The following is a 16,707-nucleotide window of genomic DNA, read 5'->3' as shown; positions in this document are numbered from 1 at the left end:
CATTGTGACGGAGACGGAGCAGCAGAGCATAAAACATTTACTCTCTGGCCCGCCCCAGAAAAAGCGTACCAACCCTACCTTCAACTCCTCTCAGAAATAACAAAAAACATAGGTAACCCAAGTGTAGAACAAGGTTAATATAACTTATTGTACTGCAAATATGCCTCCTGGAAGGAAAGAAGAAGTAGTTCAGGAGGAAAAAAAAAAAGCCTCTGCCAGTCTAGTGAATTCAAAATCTATAACCATAGTTTTTTCAGTCCTTTCAACCACATAAATTGTGCTGTGTCCTATTTTAAGAAGAATATAATTCCATCATTGTGTACGTGTGTTTACAAATAAAATTTCCACGAACAGCCCCAGAGAAATGAATAGTTGAAATCCCTGTATAATTCATAGAACCTGAATTAGTAAAGTGCTGGGTCTCTAATTAAATTTACACTTGCAAGGCCACATGCATGTGTGCTAAGTTGCTTCAGTCATGTCTGACTCTTTGTGACCATATGGACGGTAGCCCACCTCTGTCCATGGGATTCTCCAGGCCAGAAAACTGGAGTGGGTTGCCATTTCCTCCTCCACGGGATCTTCACAACCCAGGGATCAAATCTGCATCTCTTATATCTCCTGCACTGGTAGGCAGGGTCTTTACCACTAGCTCCACTTGGGAAGCCCATATAGCAGAAGTCAGATTCTCTGAAGGCCTTCACTCCCATTCTCATTGAAGTAGTTGCTGAATATTGAAGTCAGCTAACCAATTTAATTTTTCAACCTAGGTTAGCTTCAAAATGAATATATATATATATGTAGCTTTGGATAGGATAAAAAGTTAGTACAGCATGATTGTTTAATAATGAGTAACTGCTTCAACATACTTTGTGCATAAGACACTCTGAACTAAAATGTTCTTTAAAAACACAAAAGAAGTTATCTCCCAATCTAATTTCCATCTGGACTGGAAGCATCCCACCATTAAACAGAGCTACCTTGTGTTTTACTCATTAACCTCCATAAACAAGCATTGTGTTGCCTGAAAAACTTGTAGGCAGGAGACTTTACAGAAGAACATCATTGCTTTTCAGCTGTGGAGATTCTGCAAGCTATTAAATCAGGGGAGGGAGGAAGAAAGGGATAAATGGGAAGAAACGATGTTTCCAATAGAAAGTGTTCATGATCAAGACCTTTTGCTTCCCAAATTGAGATCCACAGAGAATTATTTGCCACAAGGTATTAAAAGGTTTTCTACAACCTGATTTAATTTTGAAATAAGCTTGAAAATTATCAGAGTACTGAGATTTCAATATTGTTGCACATTTCAGAGCCATTATTATTATGTTAATAAGCACTGTGAATCTCCAAAGGCAGGATGTAAGTTGCCTAAATTTGTTTGCGTAGATTCTCCCAAACATGTTTTTCTAACCCACTGCTCAGGAAACATGCAAATTGGAAGCACTGCCTCTGTCTTTGATGTCTGTTTTCTTGGCTCTGTCTAGCCTGTTTCTCCCTGACTCTTCTGATACCTTAGGATGGGGGAAATAAAGCCCTCCCAAATTAAAAGTGTTTGCTGCCATCAACTAGTGGATCTGAGATTATTTATGACAAATCTCTTAACTAAATGTTAGACTGTCCAAGATAATGGTTTTAAGGAGCCAGTTCTCACTAGGGAAATGTTCATTTTATTTCCCCAACCATTTTAACACAAAATAGTAAAAAATATTAGACAACATTACTCAAGTTTGAGAGGGGGAAGTCTGAAATTCATTTGCCTATCCCACTGGGACATTAAAATAACAAAGAAGAGTCTGAAAGTCCTTCAGGGCTGGAATCAATTCAGTAACCTCCCATTTCTTTTGGATTGCAAATCTGTGGCCAATTTTTTTGGCCCAACATTTTGAAGGACCCTTTGCCTCTGTCCCCAAAGAAGATGTAGGAAAACTGGAAGCAGTCGCACACATCCTAGGAGACAAGAGATGCCAAATGAAAGCAGAACACTGAGTTTGCAGCGAGTCCAAAGAACAATGCAATGATTGAGCTCTCTCTGCAAACTCAACATCGATGTACTCTTTGTAGAGACTTTTTAATGTAAGGCCAACTTTTCTCAGCTACAGTCCTCCAGAAGAAAGTTGTCTCTTGGTTTAACTAAACCAACTCCATCACCTCTACATGATTTGTATGTGCCTGGAAACACATACAACTTGCAGTGATTACAAGATCCTTTTCTGTTGCCCAGACCCTAAATTATAACCAAATCTACTTTCTCCTGCGTTAAAGAATTTCTTTCCCTAAGTCAGCCTGAAAACCTCAACAACAGGGCTTTGAAAATGCTAATCTTTTAATAAAACAAGCAAAAAACAAAAACTGCTGCATTCAGAGAGAGGAAATAAAGCAGATATAACAAACAAGTTATAAACATTAATAACAAGTACTACCCGTATTTCTTTTCTTTTAGGAAACTTAGAAAGTTTTTCTGTATTATTTCTTATTTTTGATAGTATCCACAAGATAGTTGGTTTGGGGGGAAAACTGTCACAATGTCTGGTCAAATGGGATTACTTAAACAATCTGCTTTGGACTTAAATCAGGAAAAGTTAAGTTATTGATTTTTTAACCCAATGAGTTCATGATTTTGCCTTAAATGAAAATATATTCACCCCAGAGGAGATCAAAGAAAAACCAGATGAGATTATGTTTTTGTGAAGTTAATAATTTGGCTTCTTTTCAGAGGACTTACATAGGTTTTCACAGAATTCATAAGCTCTGCCATCTGGCAATCCAACTAGGTTGATAGAATTGTGAATAGGTCATATTAACTATGGCATCTACACAGTTGCATGTCATCAATGCTGTGTCTTTCCGAAGTAGAAATACTTAAAAGAGTTCATGCTCAGAGACTCTGATACTGGTAAATAATGTTACAACTAGCATTAAGTGGGTGGTTACTTTATATGACATACCTTGCTGAGTATTTTACCTGCATTAGTTTAGTCTACCCTCACAATGACCCAGTGAACTGTATGTCCAATTAACTTGCATTTTATATATGAAGAAACTGAGCTTACAGAGATTTAATAACTTGTACAATAGAAGGATTATTTTTTCCAAATCACTAGTAATTATTTAAATTTGGGGACCTTTTCTATGGTATTTCAAATCCTTTTAGAACATTTATAGTCAGATTGACTCTGGTGTTTGATGGTTGATCAGGCTATATCTCTTTTGATTTTTCACATAAAAATACACAGATTGCTGGTTTGTGGCACAGCTGAGATTTTTTTTTTTTTTTTTGCCATGAATTATTACTTTATTTAATCAAAATAAATCTGAACTATTATTGCTTTAGCATATTATCAGTGTAAGTTTTTAATGGGATAATTAACATTCTTCTTTTTTGTAGTAAGGCTTTAATACCTGCTTTGTATTTTACACTTACAGTATATTTCGATTTGGACTGGGTGTATTTTACATGCTTCATAACCAGATTATAGCTTGTGGATGCTTTATGGTACAATAATTTACTCCTAAATCATAGCCTTCCGATAACTGTGACTGGAACTCTGGACTGTTTACTGTGATGCCCTTTTTTTGAGGTTCCTGGCTTCCAATTTTATTTCTCAACTTAATGAGACTTCCATAATTTCTGCTTGACTTCCTAGACTTTTAACTGCTACTTTGTGTTTCTTTTTTTTTTCTATTTTAGTTGGGCTAATTACTTTACAATATTGTAATAGTTTTTGCCATACATTGACATGAATCAGCCATGGGTTTACATGTGTTCCCCTTCCTGGACCCCCCACCCACCTCCCTCCCCATCCCATCCCTCTGGGTCATCCCATTGCCCTGGCCCTGAGCCCTTGTCTCATGCATTGAACATGGAATGGTGTTCTGTTTCACATATGATAATATACATGTTTCAATGCTATTCTCCCAGAACGTCCCACCCTCACCTTCTCCCTCAGAGTCCATAAAATTGTTCCATGCATCTGTGTCTCTTATTCTGTCTCGCATAAAGGGTTATCGTTACCATCTTTCAAATTCCATATATATGCATTAGTATACTGTATTGTTGTTTTTCTTTCTGGCTTACTTCACTCTGTATAATGGGCTCCAGTTTCATCCATCTCAGTAGAACCGATTCAAATGTTTTTTTTTTTTAATGGCTGAATAATATTCCATTGTGTATATGTACCACAGCTTCCTTATCCATTCGTCTGCTGATGGACATCTAGGTTGCTTCCATGTCCTGGCTATTGTAAACAGTGCTGTGATGAACATTGGGGTACACGCGTCTCTTTCAATTCTAGTTTCCTCGGTGTATATGCCCAGCAGTGGGATTGCTGGGTCATATGGCAGTTCTATTCCCAGTTTTTTGAGGAATCTCCACACTGTTCTCCATAGTGGCTGTACTAGTTTGCATTCCCACCAACAGTGTAAGAGGGTTCCCTTTTCTCCACACCCTCTCCAGCATTTATTGCTTGTAGACTTTTGGATAGCAGCCATTCTGACTGGTGTGAAATGATACCTCATTGTGGTTTTGATTTGCATTTCTCTAATAATGAGTGATGTTGAGCATCTTTTCATGTGTTTGTTAGCCATCTGTATTTCTTCTTTGGAGAAATGTCTGTTTAGTTCTTTGGCCCATTTTTTGATTGGGTCGTTTATTTTTCTGGAATTCAGCTGCAGAAGTTGCTTGTATAAGATTTGAATCTGTGTATGGGTTTTCACTACCAGGGCCCTGGTCTATTATGTCAAGTGGCCTCCCACCACTAAAATATAAAACATAATTAGGTGGAAGACAGTATGGTGAGTGGTTCCTCAAAAATATTAAAGAATTATAATGTGATTCGGGAATTCTACTTCTAAAGGAAGTACCAGTTGAAAACAGGCTTGAACAGATACTTGTACACCCATGTTCACAGCAGCATTATTTATAGTAGTCAAAAGGTAGAAATAACCCAATGTTCATTGATGAATGAAAGACTAAATTCAAAATGTGTTATCTGCATACAGTGTAGACTATTTTTCAGCCTTAAAATGGAATGAAATTCTGATACATGCTACAGTATGGATGAACCTTGACAACTGAAATAAACCAGACACAAAAGGACAAATAATACATGATTCTACTTTATAAGGGCTTCCCTGGTGGCTCACATGGTAAAGAATCCACCTTCAAATGTAGGAGACCCAGGTTCCATCCCTGAATCAGGAAGATCCCCTGGAGAAGGAAATGCCAATTCACTCCAGTATTTTTGCCTGGAGAATCCCGTGGACAAGAGGAGATTGGCAGGCTATAGTCCATGGGGTCGCAGAGTCAGACACGACTGAGTGACTAATTATACATACACAGAATAGTTAAAATCATAGAGACATAAAGTAGAATGGTGGTTGTCAGGGGCTAAGGGGATGAGGGAATGGAGAATTAATGTTTAATGGCTACAAAACTTCAGTTCAGGAAGTTTAAAAAGTTCCAGGGGCTTTCCAGGTGGCTCAGCAGCAAAGAATCTGACTGCAGTACAGGAGCCTAGGGAGACGCAGGTTAGATCCCTGGGTCAGGAGGATGCCCTGGAGGAGGGAATGGCAACCCACTCCAGTATTCTTGCCTGGGAAATCCCGTGGACAGAGGAGCTTGGTGGACTACAGTCAATGGGGTCCAGAGATAGATCGTGGTGATGGCTGCCCCCAGATGTACCCCCTCAATGCCATTGAACTGTACACTTAAAAATGGTGAAAATGGTACATTTTATTATATATATTAGAGTGTTAGTCACTCAGTCATCTCCAACTCTTTGTGATCCCATGGACTGTAGCCTGCCAGGCTCCGCTGTCCATGGGATTCTCCAGGCAAGAGAATGGGTGGGTACTGGAGTGGATAGCCATTCCTTCTCCAGGGTATCTTCCCAACCCAGGTATCAAACCCAGGTCTCCTGCACTGCAGGCAGATTCTTTACCATCTGAGCCACCAGGGAAGCCCATATATATTATACCACACACACACACAAAAATAATCAGAACTTAGGTTTACCCTAAACCACAAAACAGTAGTATCATGTATGATCTACTTGGTAAATGCTTTAACAGTAATTAACTAAGCAAGCCTTCTGCTCTTCCTTAGCAGCTGTAAAGCTTATACTTTGTTTTCACTAAATAAAGATCAACACAAGTAACTAGCAGAATGATTCTCTCAAGATCAGTATCAAATGGACCAGCATGAAACAGAAAGTGTCAGGATGAATTCCAGCAAGAATAGCTTATCTCAAGGGACATCCACTAACATCTTATTCCTTAATTATCTTTGAAGTAAACCAAAACATTTTTTTCCATGAGAAAGAAATCTTGAAATATTACTTGGGAAAATGGGTACAAATTTCTTCTCAAATGTATAATGGGAATAGGAAACACTTTTCCATCACATCTTGGGATTCTTTTCAACAATATTTTAAAATAATTAAATTGGTTCATTTAAGTGCCCTAGATTCTGGCTCCATTTTATTATTTATATAAAAATACAGAGATCAAATATGATACAGGCATTAATGTTCTTGGATCAGTCAGTGCTTTTTGTCATTGTTTCTCGGTTAGAAGCCTCAAGCAATCAAATAAAAATTTTCCTTGTGCTCAGTCCAGAGCTATGAAAGGAGCCAAATCTACTTTATAGGATTTACTCATTTAAGAAATAACCCAAATGTCGTAATTTTCCTCCCCAAAACTCAATGATCTTGTAAAAAAATAAATTAATATGGCAATTAAATATGATCCCTTTTCATAATATACGAACTCATTCTCATCAGAATGTGGAGGTATAGGCAATTGGTCATTTCTGACTTTGTCATTATTTGGACTTTTTCTTGCGCTTAAACTATTCTGTTATTACATGAGTGGCTGCCTCACATTTTTCAGGCTTTACCTCAGGTGTTACTTCTCAGAAAGGCCAGCTCTGGCCACCCCCTATCTGAAGTCTCCTCACCACCACCCTGTCACTCTCCATAAGGTCCTTAGAGTCCTTCCCTTGGTGGCCCTTGAACACTGTCTGAAGTTACCTGGTTTGTGTATTCATTAACTAGTTTCTTGCTTGCCTCCCACCATTAGGACAAGAGCTCCACAAAGGCAGGGGAATGGGCGCCTTGTGCCCTACTCTGCTCCTCACAGCCAGCAGAGGGATGGGCTCGCAGTAGATGCATTTGTCTTTCTACTTGTGCTTTACAACTCAGCATGTAAACGGACTCAGAGTCTCGCCCTGGGAAGCGCAGACATACTGTTACGCTCAGCTCTCCTCTCTAAGGATGCTACTGTAGGCTCATTTGCTGGGGGCCAGGACAACAAAAAATGGTGACCTAGAGTGTATTGAAAGGAAAGCTATGATAAACCTAGACAGCATATTAAAAAACAAAGACATCGCTTTGCTGACAAAGGTCCATATAGCCAAAGCTATGGTTTTTCCAGTAGTCACGTATGGATGTGAGAGTTGGGTCATAAAGAAGGCTGAGCTCCAAAGAACAATAATGTGTTGCAGGAGACAACTCTTGATAGTCCCTTGGACTGCAAGGAGATCAAACCAGTCCATCCTAAAGGAAATCAACCCTGGATATTCATTGGAAGGACTGATGCTGAAGTGTGAAGCTCCAATACTTGGGCCACCTGATGCCAAGAGCCAACTCATTGGAAAGGACCCTGATGCAGGGAATGATTGAAGGCAGGAGGAGAAGGGGACGGCAGAGGATGAGATGGTTGAACGGCATCACTGACTCAATGGACATGAGTTTGAGCAAACTCCAGGAGATAGTGAAGGACAGAGAAGCCTGGTGTGTTCCAGTCCATGGGGTTGCAAAGATTTAGACACAGCTTAGTGACTGAACAACAGCCACAGAGGGTGTTAAGAAAGAGCTGCTTGCTCCTTCTGCCTAATTTCACTCCAATCTAGTTTTCCCAGAGCCCCTTAAAGTTACTTTTAAAGTGATACCTGGTTTCTCATTTGCCACAGTTCCTTGGGGAAGTAACTTTCTCGGGCACTCCATGAAATCAAAGGCTGGCTGGATTAAAGAAGACTTAGACCTCTCTATTTTCTCATTATCATGCTGTCCTAGTACCTTAAAATGACACATACCCCTAACAAGTAACAAGCATGAAGCTGGCCTCTCTTTCCTCTCCTGTCCTCTGAGGACCAGCATCATGTACAACCTTAGTTATTAATCTGTAGGGACCACAGTGAATCAAACACATGAAATCCAAGTCTTTTGTCTTCCTATTTTAGACATGGAAAAAATCAAGTAACACCCTCTAGATCCTTGACTTTACAGCTTGATAGAGCAAAGCAAGGCTACAGATATGAGTGGAAAAAAGTTTTCTTAAGACCATTTTCAAACTATATAATTTCAGGGTTCCTATGCAGTATTTTGTATAGGTTGTCAAGACACATCTCTGAATTGATAGTGAATCGCTGGCAACAAAGCATCTTGATCTGCCAGATACTTGTTTTTTTTTTAAAGGTCCAAACAAAGACTCAAAAACTAAGATCACAGCAGACTTTTGTTTGTTCCCCAGCCATGGCAGATAGCTAATTGTCCCCTTCTTGTATAACAAAACAGAACTCCTTATTTTTAGAAGGTTCATGGCCATGCAAGATAACTAACTAAACTTCTCAGTCTCCCTTGTAACTGGGTATGTAAGTGTGGGTGTAAGTGACAAGCAACAGGCAGATCACATCCTTAAAAGGAGTGGGCTTGGTCTCCCCGCTCTCCCCCTTCCCATGGCTGGGATGTGATGTGGTGGTGAGCCACCCTGAGGCATGAGGGTGACAGTAACACTCTAGGGCTGCGAAGGGCTAGAAAGAAGCCAACTTGTCAGAGCCAGAGTCCCGAACCCTTCAGACTCACATCTCGCCTGGATTACTTATGCCTAGATTGCTAACATGAGAAAGAAAAACAACCGTCTTCTTTCAGTTGCTGTTACTTGTAAGTTTCTGTTTTAGCAAACTATCCTTGATGATTCAGATGCTGTTTCATCATTTTTGCAAAGTGCCTTTAGGATCTCAAAATGATAAACTTCTGGAGTTGAAAAAGAACTTCAAGTTTACTACCCACTCCTCTCACTTGATTGATGAGGAAGTTGAAGGTAGAGAAAACTTCCTGAGCCACAAAGGTAGCCGAGAAGAGGACTAGGGCTCAAATCTCCTGAGTTTCCGTTCATTGTTCTTTTCCTTTGTGGTCCAAGTAACAGAACTCCCTGGAAATGATTCTGGGGGCTACCTCTGGGGCACCTGGGCAACTTAGTAGCTGGGGTCCAGGGCCACCATTTTCCCAGACAACCTAACAGCATATGCATATAAGGCTGCTGTAAAGTTTCACTTTTCTCCAATGAAACTGATTCTTTTTCCTACAACCTAGCATTGTGGAAATTCACAAGGACCCTAGGAACATGTAAGTTGGAAGCTCAGAAGGCACGAACTTGTCTCACTCCACTCTAATATTATGAGTATTATCATTCACATGCAATTTGATAATATAAGAAATTTTCTGTAACAGCTACCAGTAGGGGTAACTTCATCTGTCAACGGAGCAGCACAGAGAGTTAGACCATTTAGTTTCAGAGTCTTCTATTGAAACCAGGTGCCCACTCACAGCTCCCTTTGGACAAAGGGCATTGATAGAGTCATGATTGAGAAAGCTGTCCAAGGTCCCATGGAAAGTGGAAGGTAAAATCCAGCTCTTAGCATGCAAGGTTACGCTCAGGCTTATCCTTGCATTTCTACCTTTTTTTAAAGGTCTTACTGGGTTGGCAAAGAAGTTTGCTCTGGTTTTTTCCTAAGATGGTATGGAAAAACCTGAAGGAACTTTGTGGCCAATCCAGTACATGGCAATTTACTTATGAAGTGAGGAACTTATATCTGAATTCTACAAGTGCTATATTTATATACAATTATTGAACATTTCTCACCATCATCATTTTCATCAGACACTGGTGGTTTGCTTGAAGTGTTGGCTCCCATAGTCGAGTCTACCCAGACCTGGACCTCCCACTTACATTATTCCAGCAGAAACATTCATCTTCACTCAAAAGGGGTCTGGAAACCTCAGCTGTGTATCTGGGAGATGAAAAGAAAAGGAATTCTTATGATATGGTGTACTCAGGTGTACCTGATTACAGATAGTAGCTGAAATTAACCTAATCTAAACCACTGCAGTAAAATGTTTCATTCTTGAAAATGACAATTTCAGAAATAACAGAGAACATCTAACATCTGGGAGAACCCACTACAAGGCCTCATAAGCAGCAGACCTGGACTTATAAAGAGGGAGGAAAACAAAATATTTTTCTAAGTGTGAAGACAAGTTTAAAATGAGGTCAGCAGTGCTTTTTTTTAAAAAAAATTACTTTTGGCCATGCTGTCTTAGTTCCTCCACCAGGGATTGAACCTGGGCCCCTGTAGTGAAAGTGCTGAGTCCTAACCACTGGACCACCAGGGAATTCCCGGCGGTGCTTTATGTAACACATATAAAGTAAAAGAAGTATTGTGATTTTCTATATCTTTGAGAAAATAGGTTAATTTTAAACAATTTTCAATGGGTGATCAAGTTAATTTTTAGTCATAAAAAGACATCCCCTCTTTCCTCTGACCCTGGAAGTTACTGCAATATCAAAGGCACACGTTCTGAGTTTGGGCTTGACCATAACAGCAAGTTGCAGAGTTTCATGGAACATATTTCTTGTCTTCCCTGAACTTAAAGATCATAACAGTCCTCACCTCAAAGACAAATTAAATGTGATTTCATGAGATAATACATGATGTATTTTCACAGTACAAGTGCTCGAAATTGCTGGCAGCTAGGAAGCTCGAATAACACGCGAGAGCTAAAAAGCCCTGAAAAGTGTATGTTTACAGCTTTGTTCATTTTTAACATAATTATAAAAAAAGTTTACTTTCCTGGAAACTGATATGGAAAACTGACACTGATAATGGCTTTTAAATTGCCCATCTCTCAAGTGGGAGAAACAATGCCTTCTGCAGAAATCACAAGCTCAGATGCCTACAAGAGCCGGAGGGAAATGCAAATGAGTGAACTGGACCAGGTGGAAGATATTACTGCCTGCTGGGACACTGGTGATCTGGGAAATCCAGCCTCCATCAAAAAGATTGTCGCTACAGAACAAACACAGGTCCTGGGAGCCAGATCTTTAGGTCTACCCCGCAAAAGGGTAAAAACCTAGATTTTGCATAAAACAATATTTAAAAGTTCATTTCAGCTATATGGCTTGAGCATATCTCATGCATGGGACAAACATGGCTCATCAGTTCAGTTCAGTCGCTCAGCTGTGTCTGACTCTTTGGGACCCACTGACTGCAGCATGCCTGTCCTTGTCCATCACCAACTCCCGGAGCTTGCTCAAGCTCATATCCATTGAGTTGGTGATGCCATCCAACCATCTCATCCTCTGTCATTCCCTTCTCCTCCCGCCTTCAATCTTTCCCAGCATCAGGATCTTTTCCAACGAGTTGGCTCTCGGCATCAGGTGTCCAAAGTATTGGAGCTTCAGCTTCAGCATCAGTCCTTTCAATGAATATTCAGAACTGATTTCCTTTAGGATTGACTGGTTGATCTCCTTGCAGTCCCAGGTACTCTCAAGAGTCTTCTCCAACATGAGACAATCTGTGTAAAGTAACTAACACCATGCCTGGCACATAATTTGCAAAGAATTAATATTAGCTATTGCTGCTTTTAATAGTGCAATATTTCCTTATCATGTATAATTTTTTTAATATGACACCTGTTGATTTCCTCTTGAACATTTTGCACATGACGGGAATACACGTTAGAGTCAGAATGAGTCAGAAAGGAAAAAAGTGTCCCAAGTGAACCTGGACTAAGGATGAGTAATTGAAAAGGAATTTGAGTAGCCCCTATGCAAATCTAGAAGAAAAGCTCCTTTTCCTATTAGAGGAAATGTAAGTAAAGCCTTCATTTGGAAGGCAGACTCATTAAGGAAATGCTACTTTTCATAATGAAAGCCAACTGCTGGCAAAGTGCCTTCTGGACTTGAAAAAGAAGCACTAAATGGAGAGCAAAGAGAGAGTCAGCAATTAGGAAGCAAGAGATTAAATAATATGGGAGAGGGGAGGGAGGGGCAGGAGGTAACAGGTGGCTGGAGTAAGCTCAGAGGGGATGATGGAGATGAGAGAGAGAGAAAGAGCTCAACTGTATCTCTGGGCTACAAAGGAAAAGAGGGTGAGGAAGAAGTGGGTGGGATACTCTTAGTATTTCCTTGCAGGCTAGGGAGAAGCAATGAAGTGCCCTGTGTGTTTCACTATTGCATTTAGAGTCCAGAATAAGTGGGGAATAGTAAGGGCTGAGCCACAGATGACATCGGAGAGGCTTAGTCCTAAAGAGAACATCAATTTTAAGGAGTTGTGATTGTTAATATTGCAGACAAGGGCTACACTCTCTTCAATTTTGTGAGTAAAACCTCAGTACACATAGCTTTCACACCACACCCCAATCCTGCCACTCTGAGATTTTTCTTCACACCTCAGGCTTTTCTCAAGTAGCCCATCTTCCCACAACACAAAGTGTGCCGAGCACTGACCTTCCAAGTTGTCAGATCAGAAACAGAAAGAGGGATATGATCACAATTTGCCATATTTCCGAGGTCTGTTCTGATGTGCAGACAATTCTGTTTACCAAAGATCCAGTGATGTTCTTTAGTGGGAAGAAAATATGTAAACAGGGAACCACTCGTGTTTGGGGGATGGGCAGAAGACTTGGCCTATTGGGTCATAGCTTATCCATTGTGTTTAATACACTCAATCCTGTCTAGAATTGTCTTTCTCTTTTTCTCCCTTTGTAGATAACCAAACTGGTAACTTTCCCTCATATCCAGAAAGAAATCAACCTTTTCCTAGCAGGCAAATGGAGACACATCTTTTCCATTCCACTGAACAGGACCCAGAAGAGCTACAGGCCTCTCTCCTACCAACCCCCACACCCTTTCCTGACCTGATATTAACTCTGCAGTGTTACATAAGCATCATTTTGAAATATCAAGGGGGTAGTCACCACCCATGGAAATGAACATCCTGGACAGAAAATATAAGAGAAACAGCAATGTGTCTTATTAAGGAAATCAAGGAGTTTCCAGATTCTCCCTTGACCTGGCCACTTATCAGGTGATTAACTGTAGACAGTGTTTGACCTTTGGCCTATACTTTGGGGGGAGGTCAACAGGTGAGCTGCTCCAAGCAGCTCAGGCTCCCTAGGTAAAGAGGTGTCTTCTTCAGGAAGAACCTATGCTGTGATGCAAGAAAGTTGTAACTTCTGACAGAACCATCTAGTTTTATTCCCACAGGATATGCACAGACATAACCTATTTTGTTTGCATCTGAACAACAAAACTGCTTAAGCAGAGACAAATTTAGAAACACAAGAAGGAAAGAAAATATCCTGAAAAAGATCCAAGTTAATATCACTTGCAGTTAACTATTGTTTATATTTCATCAACTTTTGCTTTATCATTTTTATATATTAAAACCTATAGGAAAATAGTTTTTCCACCTCAACCTTCACACTAAATTCATTCCCCTTTCATACTTCCCCCAAACAGCTGCAATTATGAATGTGATTGTATACATTTCACAGACTACTGTGATTTTACACACACGACATGTCTTTTAAAATGTCACCTAAATGATATCAGACAGTAGGTATATTTTTCATCTTACTGATCATTACCATTATACTTGTGCTATCTACAAGTATAATGTAGATTATACATTATACAGCTCTGATTTCTGCTTTTTAAGTGCTGCATAGCAGTCCACTGTGTGACTCCATGGCACTTTGTATAAAACCATTCCAATTCTTCAGCTTTGGGGCAGGTGTGTGTGTGAGGGGCGGAAAATTCTGGTGGAGATGAAGCCAGCCATCAAAGGCAATGTTGGCTTGTTCTGAGGCTGGATAAGAGAAACAAGCAGAAATATTGATACCTCCCGCACTTAACCAGCAAATATTTATTGAAGTCCGTCTGTGTCTCGACCTGAGCCAGAGGCTGGTGGACAAAGTGGGGTACACATTTCTAAGAAGCTAGGAATGGTCCCTATCAGCTTGTGGTGGGTCATCCCGACTGCCTGCTTTTGTCTTCTTTCTCTTTCCTTTCAACTTCCTAGTTTCCCACCAGCGCTCTTAGTATGCAGATTTAATTAAAAGGAAAAAGATCTAGAGCATCACTCACCTAGCTCCGTTATCCCTTCACGCCTTCGGGGAGTAGCTCAGACTGGTGCTTCCACCCGGGGAAAAGGGGCCAAAAGAGCAGCTCCGAGCAGGAGGAGTGAGCGGGGAATGGAACCTACCAGCCTGGGTGCCCCGGCGGCCGGTGTGAGCGCTGGGCTGGGCGGAGGCGGGCGGGCGGGCACCTGCGGCTGGGCTGCCGAGGGGTCCAAGCGCCAGCCGAGCGCGCAGCTCCTCTGGGAGGGGTGGCTCCAGGGCGGAGGCCAGACGGCGGGCGGGCGGTCCCAGGCGCCCTGCTCCGCGGAAGCGGTCAGGCCGTCTCCTGGGCTCCGAGCTGCGCCAGGGGAGGGCGAGGAGTGAGGACGGCGCGGTGGGGAGCTGGCGGCGGGGTCCCGCGGCGACTTGGCACGATCTGGAGCCGCCGGCAGGCAGAGCACGCCCCGACTTCCCGGACCGAGACCCGGTTCCCCTGAAGTGACCCCCTTTCCCTGTAAGAAGCCCAGGCGGTGCCGGGGAGCACGGTGGATGTGGGAATGGCAGATTCTTAGACTTCCTAGGGGATGTTACAAAGATACAAGAGAAGGTTGAGAATTTTATAGATCCTGACATGCAGGATCGTTTAACGATTCCGGTTTCACAGATTTCCCCGTTTTACAGCTGGGGAAATTGAGACACAGAGAAGGAAAATACTTGCCCAGTGTAACAGAATTAATGGAGAGAACCTTTTCTAGACCCGGGTCTCCCGGCTCCCCGAGCCCCCGTGTTTAACCTCAGCCCCACTTGAAGTTTCTTTGTTCTCATCCCTGACAGCTCCCTCTACTTCCCCTCTGTAATAATCAACACGATTAAAATAACTTAACGTTTTCCCTCTGACTCCGGAGTCACACACACTTAAGCCATTGGAGAATTGGCACATAGGTTTCTTTTCTTTTTTTTACTTTTTTTTTTTTTTTTTTAGATTTTGAAGATCCCTGGAGAAGGATATGGCTACCTACTCCAGTGTTCTTGCCTGGAGAATCCCATGGACAGAGGAGACTGGTGGGCTACAGTCCATGGGGTCAGGAAGAGTCAGAGAGGACTGAGGGGCTTACACGTTCACTTTTCATAGATGCTTTACTGTACATAAAATAGATAAGTCCTGGCACGTAGGTTTCTTACTGAAATGACCAGGGTGTGAGAAGGTGGTCAGTGGTGAGGCAGGGAGACCAGAAGGTGTAGGTCTAGTCTAGGAGTGAGTTGGGAACAGTTTATATTCAAGTCCAGTGTTCCCCTGCAATGTGAAAATGCCAGCTCTGTATTGCCAAATATTCAGATTTTAAAAGAGAAGCTAGAAATGAGAACTGTGTGAAATCTGCCATCATTTATAAACACTGGCAAATTTTAAGAATGTTTAAAAACTATGTTTGTCCAACAAAATGCATCTGTGGCTGAAATGTATTTTTTTCAGACTCCGCTTTTTGATTTATCTAGATATATCTAAAGTTGCACAGAATCCTGGAACCACCTTGGCGTTCAGTTCAGTCGCTCAGTCATGTCCAACTCTTTGTGACACCATGGAGTGCAGCACGCCAGGCCTCCCTGTTCATCACCAACTCCAGGAGCTTACTCAAACTCGTGTCCATTGAGTTGGTGATGCCATGCAACCATCTCATCCTCCGTCGTCCCCTTCTCCTCCCGCCTTCAATCTTTCCCAGCATCAGGGTCTTTTCCAATGAGTCAGCTCTTTGCATCAGGTGGCCAAAGTATTGGAGTTTCAGCTTAACCATCAGTCCTTCCAATGAGTATTCAGGACTGATCTCCTTTAGGATGGACTGGTTGGATCTCCTTGCAGTCCAAGAGACTCTCAAGAGTCTTCTCCAACACCACTCATAGGTACAGTCTATCCTAGGAATGTAAAACTTGACTTACCTTGAACTTCAACTGGCCTACTCTCTGCTTTGACAGTGAAGGTCCTGAGGAAGGAATTTTCTAAAAGCCAAACAGTGAGTTGGTGGCAGAACTCTGTAGAAATTTACTTTATATTGCCAGCTCCTTATGAAAACCTGTTTGAGAGAGGATCAGATGATGTAGCTGAACATTTAAAGTGGAACTTTGGTCAATTTCCAAAAGAGGACAACCAAATTTAGAAAAAAAATTTTTCTTAAAGAATTTATTTTGGAGGAGGGCATGTTATTTTTAAGGCACAAATCAGACACCTGACAGAAAATACATTGTTTTTATATAACATCTGGTAGTTTCCAAAATACTTTTGATTGTCTTCATGGCATTGGAGAGGCAGTACAGATTTATTGGACCTATATTATTACCAGCCTCTCTCCACTAGGAGATAACAATATCCATTTTATCACTAAGAGAACTGAGGTTGCAACAAAGTGGGCTGAGACTAGAACGGAAGTCTCTGGAAGCCTCTTTCGGTGATGGTTAGTGTAATGAGCTTTGGATTTTCCAGTCTTAGTAAAGGACATAAAGCTCATTCCTGTCAGCTATGATTGATGGAGGA

General features: G+C 41.4%; 2 protein-coding genes across 4 annotated transcripts in view; one reads left to right on the top strand and one right to left on the bottom strand.

The window, feature by feature from the left end:
- Positions 1-14,669, bottom strand: part of STK32A (serine/threonine kinase 32A) — a 137,408-nt gene extending 122,739 nt beyond the window's left edge. The window contains exons 1-2 of the mRNA XM_081505084.1: positions 14,212-14,669; positions 9,925-10,072 (exon numbers count right to left, since the gene is read on the bottom strand). Of these exons, the coding sequence (XP_081361210.1) occupies positions 9,925-9,976 (52 nt within the window). The 5' untranslated portion in view covers positions 9,977-10,072; positions 14,212-14,669. The remainder of the gene's footprint in view (positions 1-9,924; positions 10,073-14,211) is intronic.
- The window catches only part of PPP2R2B (protein phosphatase 2 regulatory subunit Bbeta), a 764,919-nt gene that overhangs the window by 112,573 nt on the left and 635,639 nt on the right, over positions 1-16,707 (top strand). The gene's annotated exons all lie outside the window — the stretch shown is intronic.

Source organism: Giraffa tippelskirchi, chromosome 6 (assembly GCF_054371585.1).
Source record: "Giraffa tippelskirchi isolate mGirTip1 chromosome 6, T2T-mGirTip1v1.2.pri, whole genome shotgun sequence".
In the NCBI taxonomy this organism is placed as follows: domain Eukaryota; kingdom Metazoa; phylum Chordata; class Mammalia; order Artiodactyla; family Giraffidae; genus Giraffa; species Giraffa tippelskirchi.
The sequence above is the reverse complement of the archived record's forward strand: the minus strand, read 5'-3'. Positions and strand labels throughout refer to the sequence as shown.